We start from the raw sequence: 16688 nt of genomic DNA on the forward strand, positions 1-16688 counted from the left end.
AACCTTTCATGGTTTACCCCAGACACTTCACATGCCCTGGTTCAATCCACTGACAGCATGTTGACCCTAGTATACCACATCGTGCCAATTCACTCTATTGCTTGCATGCCTTTCACCCTCCTGTATATTCAGGCCCCGATTGCTCAAAATCTTTTTCACTCCATCCTTCCACCTCCAATTTGGTCTCCCACTTCTCCTCATTCCCTCCACCTCTGACACATATATCGTCTTTGTCAATCTTTCCTCACTTGTTCTCTCCATTTGACCAAACCATTTCAATACACCCTCTTCTGCTGTCTCGACCACTCTTTTTATTACCACACATCTCATTTACCCTTTCATAATTTATTCGATCAAACCACCTCACACCACACAGTGTCCTCAAATATCTCATTTCCAACACATCCACCCTCCTCCATACAACCCTATTTACAGCCCATGCCTCACAACCAAATAACATTGTTGGAACTACTATTCCTCCAAACATACCCACTTTTGCTGCGAGATAACGTTCTCTCCTTCCACACATTCTTCATCACTCCCAGAACCTTTGCTCCCTCCCCCACCATGTAACTCGCTTCTGCTTCCATGGTTCCATCTGCTGCCAAGTCCATTCCCAGATATCTAAAACACTTCACTTCCTCCAATTTTTCTCCTTTCAAACTTACATCCCAATTAACTTGTCCCTCAACCCTACTGAACCTCATAACCTTGCTCTTATTCACATTTACTCTCAAGTTCTCCTTTCACACACTTTTCCAAACTCAGTCACCATCCTTAGCAGTTACTCACCTAAATCAGCCACCAAAGCTGTATCATAAGCGAACAACAACTGACACTTCCTAGGCCCTCTCATCCACAACAGACTGCATACTTGCCCCTTGCTCCAAAACTCTTGCATTTCCTCCCTAACTACCCCATCCATAAACAAATTAAACAACCATGGGGACATAACACACCCAGCCGCAAACCAACATTCACTGCGAACCAGTCACTCTCCTCTCTTCCTACTTGTACACATGCCTTACATCCTTGGTAAAAACTTCACTGTTTCTACCAACTTACCTCCCACACCATATACTCTTAAAACCTTTCACAAAGCATCTCTATCAACCCTATCATATGCCTTCTCCAGATCCATAAATGTTAAGTACACCAGGAAAACTTAAGTACAGGGGAACAAGTCTGTTACGTATACCAGGAAAAGTGTATGTAAGACTGTTGAATGACAGTTATGGAAGTGGCTAAATGCAAAATAAGTGAGGGGCAAGGAGGTTTACTTTTTTGTGGTGAGAAGGACTGTTGTAAAGTATCTTGCAAAAGGTACAAAGCTGTATGTAGCTTTTATGGATCTGGAGAAAGTGTATGACAGAGTCGAGTGGCATGCTTTCTGAGATGTATTAAGGATAGCTGGAGAACAGGAACAATTGTTGGATGGTGTGAAAGCCTTCCCTACAGGAGCAAATTCATATGCAAGAGTGGATGGAGAGTTGAAAGTTTTGGTATACATGTGAGTGTGAGGCAGAACTATGTGATATCACCATGGCTTTTGAGCATACATATGGATGGACTGATAAGAGAGAGAAAAACAAAACTAGGTAAAATGGGTGTAGAGATGAAGTGTGGTGTTGAGGTATAGTGGCTAGTGACAAGCCTGTTTGTGGATGATACTGTGTTGTTTGCTGAGTAAAGAGAAGTTGCAGAAGGTTGTGTGTTTTATGATGTGTGTTAGTGTAAGTGACTGAAGGTAAATTAGAGTAAAATTAAGGTAATGGTGCTTGAAAGTAGAGATTTTGCAAAGCCCTATAGAGTGAGAGAAGGTGTACTAACTTGTTATAGATATGGGGGAAGAAAGACTGGAAGAGGTGACAGAATTTAAGTATTTTGGAGCTATGTTGGGTAAGTTTGGGTCCCTGAACAGAATGACTATGGTTAGAGGTATAAGTACAGAAGTGAAAAAAGGATTAAGGGTCAGCATAGTTCTCCCAGCTCAGACCAAAGCAGATGAATCATGGAATGCATTACAGAGGTCAAGCATCCAGGTTGTGGAAATTAATTATTTAAGAGGAACATGTGGTATGACTAGATGAAATGAAGTAAAGAGGAGGTGTATCAGAGACTTAGTATGGCAGGGAATACAAAGAAAATGAATTTTTTAGTGGCACAGTGGGTGAAATGTAATACTTTGAGGTGGTTGGGGCATGCGGACAGAATGTAAGAGGGAAGTTTACATGGAGAGTGTATGATAGTACAATTAAAGGGCTTGGTGCAGTAAAGTTATAGGGCTTGGTGTGAGAGGAAGACCATGTGTGACAAGGGAAAATAAGAGTGGAAGGGTACTGGAAGGAGAGGAATAAAGGAAGAATTTATGAATGGTTTATGCAAGGGAGGCATGTTAGGACAGGAATAAGTGTACACTCTGTTACCATGGCCACCCCTTTAATGGGAGTTCCCAGATGGACTGGGCATCAGATATATGTAATGAGAATAAAGAAAAAAGCTAATATATCAGCCAAAGCTATTGGGCAAAGAGGTATATTTAATCAAAGTTTCAATGACTATGGTATCCATGTATCCAACTTTCCATGCTAAAGTTTTAACAACCTACCTGTCTTGTTCACAATGTTGTCATGCAACTCCTCTTTTGTAATGTACTTTGCAGACTCCCTCTTCCATTCAACCATATCATCTGTTGTTTTTTTGGAGTCCAGAGGAGATTCCATTTTTCCAAAACCTCCAGGCTGAAGGGGATCTCTTTCTGATTCCATGTCTACTTGTGGGAGAACTGTTCCCTGTAATTTCAGTTGCATTTTTCTTGGGCCTTGACTTTCACTAGCCTCAAATACATCTTTCACAGAGGGTAGGTCTAGGTTTCTAGGGTGACACACACTGGTCTGTTTTAATAGAGACAATTTAGGCTTTTTGTTTATGGTATTTTTAGGCTTGAGTTTTCTTCTAACAGGCAAAGTTACCTGCTTTTGTCGATTAAATGATTCACCTCCATCACTTTCCAGTTCTGACTCTGTCTCTGTTGTATCCTGCTGGAAATCTGAATGATTTTCTTTTGGTTCATTCTCAATAAACTCACTTGAATTAGACTCCACCTCATTAGTGTTTTTTGCACACTCACTTATATTCCATTCCATTCTATCAACACTTTCAGAATATCCCATTAGTTTCAAAACTTTTGCATAAATTGGAGGAAGAGTTTTTAGAGGTCCAAATGGAATGGGAAGATTCATCTTGTTCATTAAATGTAAGACTTGTGTATAAAATTTGGGAACAGCTACAAGAGTCTGTGCAATGTTGGCTACAACAGATGGCGAAGGTGGGGGATATAAATATCTGAAATACATTGATATTTAAAGGTCTGTCAGTATTGCAAATAATCAATTAGCTATAAAACCACAGGAAAGTTGAACACTATGACAACTTTTCCATTAGTATGTCAGAATACCAATGTGATAAATATCATTTCAGAATGCACATTTAGGTAATTTCTAACCTTAAATGGGGTGGTATGGGATGGGTGATTCCTACATTTGGTCCAATAGCACTCAAGTGTGATTCAAATTCCCTCATCTTTCTTCTTATTTTCTCCTGTTGACTTGACTCATTTATCTTGGTTTCCTCCTTGGATCTGAAATTACAAAAGGCATAAGACAGTCAAAACATTCATGGTCACTGAAAGTTCCTAAAGGCAAAAAAATCCACTTTTTAAAAACACTTGTCACTATCATCACAATGTAGATACAAACATGCATAACTAACAGATGAACTTTTATCTTCATATGGAAACTATAAAAGACAATCAACTGCCTTCTTTTTGTATTATCACTAAAATGTCCCAACAGGTTAAGCAACTTTTATGAACAGGGAAAAACCAAAAACAGGAGAGTACATAGCAGCAGGAAATCACAATAATATTGCACAAGCATATTGTTAAACTGGTTTCTAATGAGCATTATCAATGTAGGGTTGACCTACAGCAGAGATTACAAGGCTCTGCCATTATCTTGCTGTCAAGGCCTTTCCACACGACCTTAGCCATCACACAATTACATCAGTCCCCAAAATCTTTTCCAGCATATATGTAATGTATCAATACTCGGCATAGTATTTGATGTTTTTAACCATGTCATGTTATTCTGTCTAAGTGTAGCACCGTTGCTTGTTGCATGATGACACAGTATTTCTGCCGCAGGCCATTAGTCCCAAAGTCTGACATTGTACTTTACTGACCTTTAGGCACCCTACATACAGAACTTTCTGCCTCCTTTGTATGAATGACTGTTTTTTAATTAACGTTTTTAGTCTCAACAAATTGATCTTTAATACAAGTAGATGATTTCCTTGTATAAAAGTGACAATGTGTCTTTTTTAAGAATGTTTTAGTCTCAACAACTTGATCTTTCATATTAAAACAAGTAGATTTCAACTACAACCAATCATAAAACATCCAAAAAAGGTGCTAGAGTTTCCAAAGATTGCAACTCATATTCTGTATACTACTGTTGCCCATGCAACTACAGTTCCTGGTTTAAATATGATGCAGTAAAGCTTCAAGCTATCTCAATTATTGCTGTGGACTTTGCCTTTATTCTGTTTTTATGATGATGTCCAGTGAGCACCCAAATAGTAATGCTGAGGGTAATGGTATAGTTAGGAGGCATTTTAGTTATCCATTAAAGTACAGTATGCAAAAAATTAAAATTCCACAGAAATTAGATATTGAGTAGGTAGCAGTTGGTAAGCAGCCAACAACTGGGAGGTATAACACCAGTGCTACCTGCCTGGATATCAGGAGGGTTACAAATGACTGCATAGTGAGCCAGCACTTCATTGGTTGTCAAGCTGCACTCCTCTGATCCAGGAAGCAGTCTTTTATTTCTTCCTCAACCACACATGGACTATTCTGTCCACAAACATACAGTCTCTCCTTGTCACACTTGACAACAATTAACTAACACAGCTCATTCTTCGTATCTAGATTTTCCTGCAGTGATCACTATACACTAGCCCTGCCTTTCACTAAAATGGTAAGAGCAATTGATAAAAGTATTAGATAAGAACATTTAGGCAGGAGCATTAGGTAAAGGTAGTCAGCAGGAACGGTAGGTAAGAGCCTATGTAAACAATACTCTAGAGTTGCCCTCTTTCAATGGCCTGTAAAGGGTGAGGCACTAAAGGCTAAGAAATGGCACTGGAGTTCATTAGTTATGGAGACTGTTGCTTTGGCCATCCATCTGAGGGAGTTCCAGGAGGGAAAAGATGTCAAGAGATATAAATAGGTAGGTAGAGTATTTAGTACATACCATAAAGCAGCAATATTAGGGCTTAAACAAATGTTGGAACATAAAAGTTTCAACATTCAGCAAGAAATGATGAGTGTGTATCACACTCAAGAGAAACTGATTAAAAAAACTAAAAATCACACTATAATAAATTTTACCTTTTTTTTTTGTTTCTGGGTAATGTGTTATTTTCTAATTGACTATGTCTAAAAAGTATGGAAAATGGCTATTATTCCCTTGAAACTTTGCTTTTATGATCAGGACACTGATATTTTTAAATTTACCTATTTTTCAGAACATTCCAGATAGATTTAATGCTGAGTAGCTGATATAAAACTTTCTAGAAGTTCCCAGTAATTTAATAGTAGTATAATATAAGGGCCTTAAGCCAACCAGTTCGGTTTAGATCTACCTGCCTAAGTGGATACATATACATAAATTTTTCTGAGATGGCATCTAGAGGCTGCAAGCATCTAGCAGACACATTTTGCTATGTCTAAAGCCAATTTATCAGAACAAGCGCAAAGGTACTCCATGGCAGCATCAACTGAGATGTGCAAGGCCTACAATGCGTATTTCAACGTGCCTGTTGGGATCAAGACAAATTCTGGCCACAGCAGGCTGAGTTGTCTGTGAGGCTGAGCAACATTATGTGGGAGCCACTGGTGGACCCCCGGAAAGTGTTGATGCCACCAATGCACATAAAATTAGGCCTTATGAAACAATTCATCACAGTTCTAGATAAGGTGTCTGCAGCCTTCAAGTACCTTCAGGACTTCTTTCCTAAGCTGTCTGAGGCAAAGGTTGAAGCTGGTGCCTTTGCTGGACCACAAATAAAGAAGATCCTGGAGTGCAAGGAATTCCCCAAGATGCTCACTAGGAAGGAGAAAGCAGCTTGGTACAGCTTTGTTGTAGTGGTTTTGGGCTTCCTGAGCAATCTAAAGGCCAAAAGCTATGTGGAGCTGGTTGAGATTAATTTGAAAACTATGGCAAAATAGGCTGCAGGATATCCCTCAAAGTCCATATCCTTGACACTCATCTTGATGAATTCAAGAACAGGGGAACATATTCAGAGGAGCAAAGCAAGCGCTTCCTCCAGGATATACTGGACTTTGAATGCTTAAACCAAGAAACATATACCGAGAACATGATGGGAGATTATATTTGGGGTCTGATTCGTGAAAGTAATTTACAGTACAATCATAAATCTCAAAAATTACTCTTTTCTGGATCTTTTGTGAGTAATTTTATTAAACATTTGTGTAAATGCATGTTACGATTCATATGTTGTTTTTCTGACTTGAAGTGAATAAAAATGTGCAAATTTGCCCACTGTCCAATTGGAAATGGGTAAATTTCAAAATATCTGTCCTGGTGACAAAAGCAAAATCTAAAGGGAATAATATCCTTTTTCTCTACTTTTTATACATAAGCAATTAAGAAATAACACTTGCTACCCAAGAAAAAAATTTTGTTACTCAAATCATGAAGCAAGTGACTTCATGTAATGTTGAAGAATGCTTCCAGATGATGTGCACATCCAGGAACTTCAACTTTTAACTCATTTTCCAAGAATCTCTTGTGCATAATGTTACCAATCAAGATCTTTACCTTAATGAACTTCACATATGTTAACATACTGGAGGATGAAACAGAACACATGCCTTCTGATGCCTCAGCTGTGTCAGATGCTAACCTCAGTAAATCATCTATGTATCCATTTCATTTGTCAGAAGTGGAGACAATAAAGAAATTTGGGTAAATACACTAAATGGATGATTTTTAAATGCTTTAGATATAAAGGTTACATATTACACAGACATTCCAAACTATGCAAGTACACAAGAACAACATTTATGGTTGTGAAAGGGTCATATCCTGTCTGGGCCAACTGAAAGATTGCTATCTACAATCCAGAAAAATAATCAAAGCCCAGTTTCAAGGAATTCAGATTGATCTTTAACCAGTATTCCCTATGACAGAAATCTTTGGCCAGTTGATTCCTTAGTAGAGCTAAAACAGCCACAGCGAATAAAATTTTCAAGGAATATTCTTTTGAAAGCACTGCCGACAAAAATTTCAAAGTGCAAATTATACTAATTACATCAGCCTTCTACTCCGTAAAAATAGTACATCCTTGGCACATTGGAGGAAATACAGTTATGAGAAACAAAACATGGGATTCAATCTGGTAAATCAAAAGTATCGATCTCCATTACACAATTCAAGAGACCAATAACCAACATGACTGAGTAAATAATGTACATTTGTGTACAGAAACTTACAGACGTATGATAAAGTAAACGTCAGTATGAGCAGTATATTGCTGAAATATGGCTAAAGAATCCCTATGGAGTCTTACAGCTATGTTAGAAGCAAGAGAGCCATTACACAGTCAACTGGTCCTTTAATTACAAAAACAATATCTAAGTTGAAGGCTAAGAAGCCATGGCAAAAATGTTAAATGAGTTTTTACACCTGTGTTTAAGATGAAAGACAAGTCAAGTCCCATTCCAGTTTCACTGAGAGGAGAAGCAAATGTTCTTTAACATACTGACATAAAAACTGAAGACATTTAGCAATAAGCAGACTTAAGGGAAATAAAATGGCAGGCCCTATTGAGTTTTATCAGAGGACAATGAAAAAGGTGAAGAATGAGATATTTAAGGCCATGACTGCTCTCTTCAAAAAGTCTCTTGCTATGAGAAAAGTTCCGTAAGAATGGAAGTTTGTGCATGCATCACTAATGTTCAAAAAATGTATCGAGTCAATGCCCAAAAATCATTGTCTAATCAGCTTATTGCTGAGTTGGAAAACTTGTAGAAAGCATCATTTGAGACACAATTATAAACCATTAAGATGACTATCACTTAATAAATGAATCTCACCTTGGTTTTATAATGAAATCACTCGTCATGTCACATAGAAACAAAAAAAAGAGTGTGGTTGAGAGAGCAGAAGAGGGTGTGTTGAAATGGTTTGGACACTTGGAGAGAATGTGATAGGAAAGGTTGGCAAAGAGGATATATGTGTCAAAGGTGAAGGGAACAAGGAGAGGTGGAAGGATGGAGTGAAAAATATTTTGAGTGATCAGGGCCTGAACATACAGGAGGGTGAGAGGCATGCAAGGAATAGAGTGAACTGGAACAATGTGGTATACCAGGGTCAACGTGCTGTCAATGGACTGAGCCAAGGCCTGTGACATGTCTGGGGTAAACCATGGAAAGGTCTGTGGAGAATGGACGTGAATAGGGAGCTGTGGTTTCAATGCATTACACATGACAGCTAGAGACTGAGTGTGAATGAATGTGACCTTTTTTGTCTGTCTTCCTGGTGCTACCATGCTGAAGGGGGGGCAGCAACATTATTTCCTGTGTAGTGGGGTGGCGAGAGGAATAGATGAAGGCAAACAAGTATATATGTATATGTCTGTGCTTGTGTATGTATATGGATATGTTGATATATATATGTGCATGTGTGGGTGTTTATGTATATATATGAGTGGATGGGCCATTTTTCATCTGTTTCCTGGCACTACCTTACTAATGCAGGACACAGCAATTAAGTACAATAATAATGATAATAACATACACGATGAAAGCAGTTGATGTCATCTATCTAGATTTTTAAAAAAGCTTTCAATAAGGTTCCAAATCATTGGTTACTAGCAAAAGTTAAGTTACATGGTACTGATGGGATTGTACTCAGCGGATAAGAAATTGAATGACTGGCCATAAACACAAAGTTGTGATTAATGGTCAAGCTTCAGAGTGGTTAGATATAACATGCAGAATGTCAAATAGACCAGTCTTGGGACTGGTTCTCTTTCTCCTATATATTAATGACATTGATAATGGGCTGCATAGTAAGATCAAAATTCACAGATGATACTAGCTGGGAAATAAATCTACATATGCACTTGAATGTCTGCAACTTCAAACTGTCACAGACATACCACTGAATTGGGCTCATAGGTGGCAAATGAATTTTAATATCGACATGCAAAGCTTTACATAGAATTAAAAACAAAAAGGTAAGCTACAGTATGAATTCAGTTTAACTACAAAAGGCAAAGGAGGTAAGAGTGTAATAATCGCTAGTAACATAAGGCCAAGTAAACAATGCACAGAAGTTGTAAAAAAGAGGGAACAAGGGTCTTGGATACACAAGTAGGGCCATACAATTTAAGGCTAGGGAAATCATCCCTATTCTTTACAATCCCTGATGCATCTCCATCTTGAGTATTGTGATAAGTTTTGGTCACACTACTTGAGAAAAGACAATGACAGAATGGAAAGAGTACAGTGCTAAACTACCAAGATGATTCCCAGACTGAAAAACAAATCCTGTAAGGGCAGAATAAACTATCTTTAACTGACAATGCTGCATCATGCTTGTCAGTTTTGGGCAAAAGTAAAATTAGTAGAATTGAATTAATACAAAGTGAAGCAATGAGGATTATACTAAGATGTCAACAAAATTCAATGTTTCTTGCAATGATGAGAATGGATTAACTTTTCCAAGACTTTTTCCAGTCAAAGACAAAAGTCTACATCAAGGCCAGGCCCTAACTAAAATAAAGGAAGGTTAATGAAAAGGAAAATGAAGAGACAGGATGATGATTGACTATTCTGACAGCAATAATTCTAGAAACTATGCAACAAAATGTAATAATAATGATAATAATGAGAGGCAAGTGTTTTGGGAGCAGCTGAATGAGTGTGTTAGTGGTTTTGATGCACAAGACCGGGTTATAGTGATGGGTGATTTGAATGCAAAGTTGACTAATGTGGCAGTTGAGGGAATAATTGGTATACATGGGGTGTTCAGTGTTGTAAATGGAAATGGTGAAGAGCTTGTAGATTTGTGTGCTGAAAAAGGACTGGTGATTGGGAATACCTGGTTTAAAAAGCGAGATATACATAAGTATACGTATATAAGTAGGAAAGATGGCCAGAGAGCGTTACTGGATAACGTGATAATTGATAGGCACGCGAAAGAGAGACTTTTGGATGTTAATGTGCTGAGAGGTGCAACTGGAGGGATGTCTGATCATTATCTTGTGGAGGCGAAGGTGAAGATTTGTAGGGGTTTTCAGAAAAGAAGAGAGAATGTTGGGGTTAAGAGAGAGGTGAGAGTAAGTGAGCTTGGGAAGGAGACTTGTGTGAGGAAGTACCAGGAGAGACTGAGTACAGAATGGAAAAAGGTGAGAACAAAGGAGGTAAGGGGAGTGGGGGAGGAATGGGGTGTATTTAGGGAAGCAGTGATGGCTTGCGCAAAAGATGCTTGTGGCATGAGAAGCGTGGGAGGTGGGTTAATTAGAAAGGGTAGTGAGTGGTGGGATGAAGAAGTAAGATTATTAGTGAAAGAGAAGAGAGAGGCATTTGGACGATTTTTGCAGGGAAATAATGCAAATGAGTGGGAGATGTATAAAAGAAAGAGGCAGGAGGTGAAAAAGAGGGCAAATGAGAGTTGGGGTGAGAGAGTATCATTAAATTTTAGGGAGAATAAAAAGATGGGAAGGAGGTAAATAATGTGTGCAAGACAAGGGAGCAAATGGGAACTTCAGTGAAGGGGGCTAATGGGGAGGTGATAACAAGTAGTGGTGATGTGAGAAGGAGATGGAGTATTTTGAAGGTTTGCTGAATGTGTTTGATGACAGAGTGGCAGATATAGGGTGTTTTAGTCGAGGTGGTGTGCAAAGTGAGAGGGTTAGGGAAAATGATTTGGTAAACAGAGAATAGGTAGTAAAAGCTTTGCGGAAGATGAAAGCCAGCAAGGCAGCAGGTTTGGATGGTATTGCAGTGGAAGTTATTTAAAAAAGGGGGTGACTGTATTGTTGACTGGTTGGTAAGGTTATTTAATGTATGTATGATTCATGGTGAGGTGCCTGAGGATTGGTGGAATGCTTGCATAGTGCCATTGTACAAAGGCAAAGGGGATAAGAGTGAGTGCTCAAATTACAGAGGTATAAGTTTGTTGAGTATTCCTGGTAAATTATATGGGAGGGTATTGATTGAGAGGGTGAAAGCATGTACAGAGCATCAGATTGGGGAAGAGCAGTGTGGTTTCAGAAGTGGTAGAGGTTGTGTGGATCAGGTGTTTGCTTTGAAATTTTTTTTTTTTTTTTTTTTTTATACCTCGTCGCTGTCTCCCGCGGTTGCGAGGTAACGCAAGGAAACAGACGAAAGAAATGGCCCAACCCCCCCATACACATGTACATACACACGTCCACACACGCAAATATACATACCTACACAGCCTTCCATGGTTTACCCCGGACGCTTCACATGCCTTGATTCAATCCACTGACAGCACGTCAACCCCTGTATACCACATCGCTCCAATTCACTCTATTCCTTGCCCTCCTTTCACCCTCCTGCATGTTCAGGCCCCGATCACACAAAATCCTTTTCACTCCATCTTTCCACCTCCAATTTGGTCTCCCTCTTCTCCTCATTCCCTCCACCTCCGACACATATATCCTCTTGGTCAATCTTTCCTCACTCATTCTCTCCATGTGCCCAAACCATTTCAAAACACCCTCTTCTGCTCTCTCAACCACGCTCTTTTTATTTCCACACATCTCTCTTACCCTTACGTTACTTACTCGATCAAACCACCTCACACCACACATTGTCCTCAAACATCTCATTTCCAGCACCTCCATCCTCCTGCGCACAACTCTATCCATAGCCCACGCCTCGCAACCATACAACATTGTTGGAACCACTATTCCTTCAAACATACCCATTTTTGCTTTCCGAGATAATGTTCTCGACTTCCACACATTTTTCAAGGCTCCCAAAATTTTCGCCCCCTCCCCCACCCTATGATCCACTTCCGCTTCCATGGTTCCATCCGCTGACAGATCCACTCCCAGATATCTAAAACACTTCACTTCCTCCAGTCTTTCTCCATTCAAACTCACCTCCCAATTGACTTGACCCTCAACCCTACTGTACCTAATAACCTTGCTCTTATTCACATTTACTCTTAACTTTCTTCTTTCACACACTTTACCAAACTCCGTCACCAGCTTCTGCAGTTTCTCACATGAATCCGCCACCAGCGCTGTATCATCAGCGAACAACAACTGACTCACTTCCCAAGCTCTCTCATCCCCAACAGACTTCATACTTGCCCCTCTTTCCAAGACTCTTGCATTCACCTCCCTAACAACCCCATCCATAAACAAATTAAACAACCATGGAGACATCACACACCCCTGCCGCAAACCTACATTCACTGAGAACCAATCACTTTCCTCTCTTCCTACACGTACACATGCCTTACATCCTCGATAAAAACTTTTCACTGCTTCTAACAACTTGCCTCCCACACCATATATTCTTAATACCTTCCACAGAGCATCTCTATCAACTCTATCATATGCCTTCTCCAGATCCATAAATGCTACATACAAATCCATTTGCTTTTCTAAGTATTTCTCACATACATTCTTCAAAGCAAACACCTGATCCACACATCCTCTACCACTTCTGAAACCACACTGCTCTTCCCCAATCTGATGCTCTGTACCTGCCTTCTGTACCTTTAAGAAATACTTAGAAAAGCAAATGGATTTGTATGTAGCGTTTATGGATCTGGAGAAGGCATATGACAGAGTTGCTAGAGATGCTCTGTGGAAGGTATTAAGAATATATGGTGTGGGAGGCAAGTTGTTAGAAGCAGTGAAAAGTTTTTATCGAGGATGTAAGGCATGTGTACATGTAGGAAGAGAGGAAAGTGATTGGTTCTCAGTGAATGTAGGTTTGCGGCAGGGGTGTGTGATGTCTCCATGGTTGTTTAATTTGTTTATGGATGGGCTTGTTAGGAAGGTGAATGCAAGAGTTTTGGTAAGAGGGGCAAGTATGCAGTCTGTTGTGGATGAGAGAGCTTGGGAAGTGAGTCAGTTGTTGTTCGCTGTATCATGATACAGCGCTGGTGGCTGATTCATGTGAGAAACTGCAGAAGCTGGTGACTGAGTTTGGTAAACTGTGTGAAAGAAGAAAGTTAAGAGTAAATGTGAATAAGAGCAAGGTTATTAGGTACAGTAGGGTTGAGGGTCAAATCAATTGGGAGGTAAGTTTGAATGGAGAAAAACTGGAGGAAGTAAAGTGTTTTGGATATCTGGGAGTGGATCTTGCAGCGGATGGAACCATGGAAGTGGAAGTGAATCATAGGGTGGGGGGCGAAAATTCTGGGAGCCTTGAAGAGTGTTTGGAAGTCGAGAACATTATCTCGGAAGGCAAAAATGGCTATGTTTGAAGGAATAGTGGTTCCAACAATGTTGTATGGCTGCGAGGCGTGGGCTATGGATAGAGTTGTGCGCAAGAGGGTGGATGTGCTGGAAATGAGATGTTTGAGGACAATATGTGGTGTGAGGTGGTTTGATCGAGTAAGTTGTGTAAGGGTAAGAGATATGTGTGGAAATAAAAAGAGTGTGGTTGAGAGAGCAGAAGAGGGTGTTTTGAAATGGTTTGGTCACATGGAGAGAATGAGTAAGGAAAGAGTGACCAAGAGGATATATGTGTCAGAGGTGGAGGGAACAAGGAGAAGTGGGAGACCAAACTGGAGGTGGAAAGATGGAGTGAGAAAGATTTTGAGTGATCGGGGCCTGAACATGCAGGAGGGTGAAAGGCGGGCAAGTAATAGAGTGAATTGGAACGATGTGGTATACCAGGGTCGACGTGCTGTCAATGGATTGAACCAGGGCATGTGAAACGTCTAGGGTAAACCATGGAAAGTTCTGTGGGGCCTGGATGTGGAAAGGGAGCTGTGGTTTCGGTGCATTATTACATGACAGCTAGAGACTGAGTGTGAACAAATGGGGCCTTTTTTGTCTTTTCCTAGCGCTACCTCGCACACATGAGGGGGGAGGGGGTTGTTATTCCATGTGTGGCAAGGTGGCGATGGGAATAAATAAAGGCAGACAGTATGAATTGTGTACATGTGTATATATGTCTGTGTGTGTATATATATGTGTACATTATCTAGACATTAAAGAGATAGTAAGGGAACATATAATGTATGCTCCACCATGATGATTTGTATTTTAACTAATGCATAGTTACTTTGTGAGAAAAATTATTAATGGTTGTTTAATTTGTTTATGGATGGGGTTGTTAGGGAGGTGAATGCAAGAGTTTTGGAAAGAGGGGCTAGTATGAAGTCTGTTGGGGATGAGAGAGCTTGGGAAGTGAGTCAGTTGTTGTTCGCTGATGATACAGCGCTGGTGGCTGATTCATGTGAGAAACTGCAGAAGCTGGTAACTGAGTTTGGTAAACTGTGTGAAAGAAGAAAGTTAAGAGTAAATGTGAATAAGAGCAAGGTTATTAGGTACAGTAGGGTTGAGGGTCAAGTCAATTGGGAGGTAAGTTTGAATGGAGAAAAACTGGAGGAAGTAAAGTGTTTTAGATATCTGGGAGTGGATCTGGCAGCGGATGGAACCATGGAAGCGGAAGTGGATCATAGGGTGGGGGAGGGGGCGAAAATCCTGGGAGCCTTGAAGAATGTGTGGAAGTCGAGAACATTATCTCGGAAAGCAAAAATGGGTATGTTTGAAGGAATGGTGGTTCCAACAATGTTGTATGGTTGCAAGGTGTGGGCTATGGATAGAGTTGTGTGCAGGAGGATGGATGTGCTGGAAATGAGATGTTTGAGGACAATGTGTGGTGTGAGGTGGTTTGATCGAGTAAGTAATGTAAGGGTAAGAGAGATGTGTGGAAATAAAAAGAGCGTGGTTGAGAGAGCAGAAGAGGGTGTTTTGAAATGGTTTGGGCACATGGAGAGAATGAGTGAGGAAAGATTGACCAAGAGGATATATGTGTCGGAGGTGGAGGGAACGAGGAGAATTGGGAGACCAAATTGGAGGTGGAAAGATGGAGTGAAAAAGATTTTGTGTGATCGGGGCCTGAACATGCAGGAGGGTGAAAGGAGGGCAAGGAATAGAGTGAATTGGAGCGATGTGGTATACCGGGGTTGATGTGCTGTCAGTGGATTGAATCAGGGCATGTGAAGCGTCTGGGGTAAACCATGGAAAGCTGTGTAGGTATGTATATTTGCGTGTGTGGACGTATGTATATACATGTGTATTTGGGGTTGGGGGGTTGGGCCATTTCTTTCGTCTGTTTCCTTGCACTACCTCGCAAACGCGGGAGACAGCGGCAAAAAAAGAAAAAAAAATATATGTTAGTGTACAATGACCAACATATGTATATAGTAACTATTACTGGGTGAAAAGAAAGTAATTTAGTGTAACTGTATTTATATGAAAGTAATGTTTAGTTATCAACGTACAGTATTGGGTGAGAATCAGAAAGTTATCTCATCCTACTGATTTATATTATTTTCTTAAACATATGCTAATAAAAGATTAACTCTAAACTCAATTTCTCCAACATTTATCAGTTATTCAAAATATGTACTCTTTCTTGTTTGCACTTCCTCCCTTTGATTCAGCAACTCCCCTGCATTACTTCTTACATTAACATTTTCACTCCTACATTCACTGCATTCCTTTTTCACCCCTTCCAGTACAGTTTCTTATTTTCCCTAAACTATTCACTCAACTTTCTTCCAAAATCTTTGTCTACTCTCTCTTTGCTTTCCTCTGTCAGCTTCTTAACATTCTGCTCACACTCTTTATATTCTTCCTTTCTTCTTTGTTGTAATTCTACTGATACACTCCTTTCAAGCAATCTACCACATGCCTTTTTTCTTCTCTTCCATAGCACTTCTAATGCCATCAATCCACCATGTATTTCCTCTTTTATTCCTATATCTCACACCCTGGTATCCAACTACAAATACAACAGCCTCTAAGCATTTTCTCTTCATAGTATAAACACCTCATTCATACAACTGCATCCCTATACTTACTCTATTTCCATTTTTAAATTTTCAGTCACCCTTCTTTCATACTCTTCCTTGCATTCTTTCTGATTCATCTTCTAACTTGCCAACACTAACCTCTCCATTCTTACTTACACCATACCTCCACTTCTCCCTGATCCTCGTCCCACACAAACCACAACTTAATCAAACCACCAGACACCACATGTCCTCAAACATTTAATTTCCAACACACTCACTTTCCTCCACACTTTCTTATCTGTAGCCTATGCCTCGCATCCTTAGAACATTACTGGGACTGCTATACCTTTAAATATACCCATTTTAGTCCTAGATAACAACCCCTCTTTATTCAACTTTTCATCCACTGCCACATAGTCAAACACTTTTGTTCTTCTCTTCCATCATTTCTCATCCTAGTGTGCCTGTGGATCATCATGTGCTAAAAAAAATAGGTGTTTACAAGGAACAGACTTCTCAGCACAGATATCCAAAAGATAATTTCCATTATCATTTACTCCAGGCACTCCCAATTTA

General features: G+C 39.9%; 1 protein-coding gene across 2 annotated transcripts in view; it reads right to left on the minus strand.

The window, feature by feature from the left end:
* Positions 1-16688, minus strand: part of LOC139749116 (RNA-binding region-containing protein 3) — a 75447-nt gene that overhangs the window by 20507 nt on the left and 38252 nt on the right. For both annotated transcript variants that reach the window (XM_071662709.1, XM_071662710.1), the window contains exons 4-5: positions 3506-3640; positions 2609-3345 (exon numbers count right to left, since the gene is read on the minus strand). In XM_071662709.1, coding sequence (XP_071518810.1) covers positions 2609-3345; positions 3506-3640 — 872 coding nt within the window. The remainder of the gene's footprint in view (positions 1-2608; positions 3346-3505; positions 3641-16688) is intronic.

The sequence above is a fragment of the Panulirus ornatus genome, chromosome 6 (assembly GCF_036320965.1).
Source record: "Panulirus ornatus isolate Po-2019 chromosome 6, ASM3632096v1, whole genome shotgun sequence".
Classification (NCBI taxonomy): Eukaryota; Metazoa; Arthropoda; class Malacostraca; order Decapoda; family Palinuridae; genus Panulirus; species Panulirus ornatus.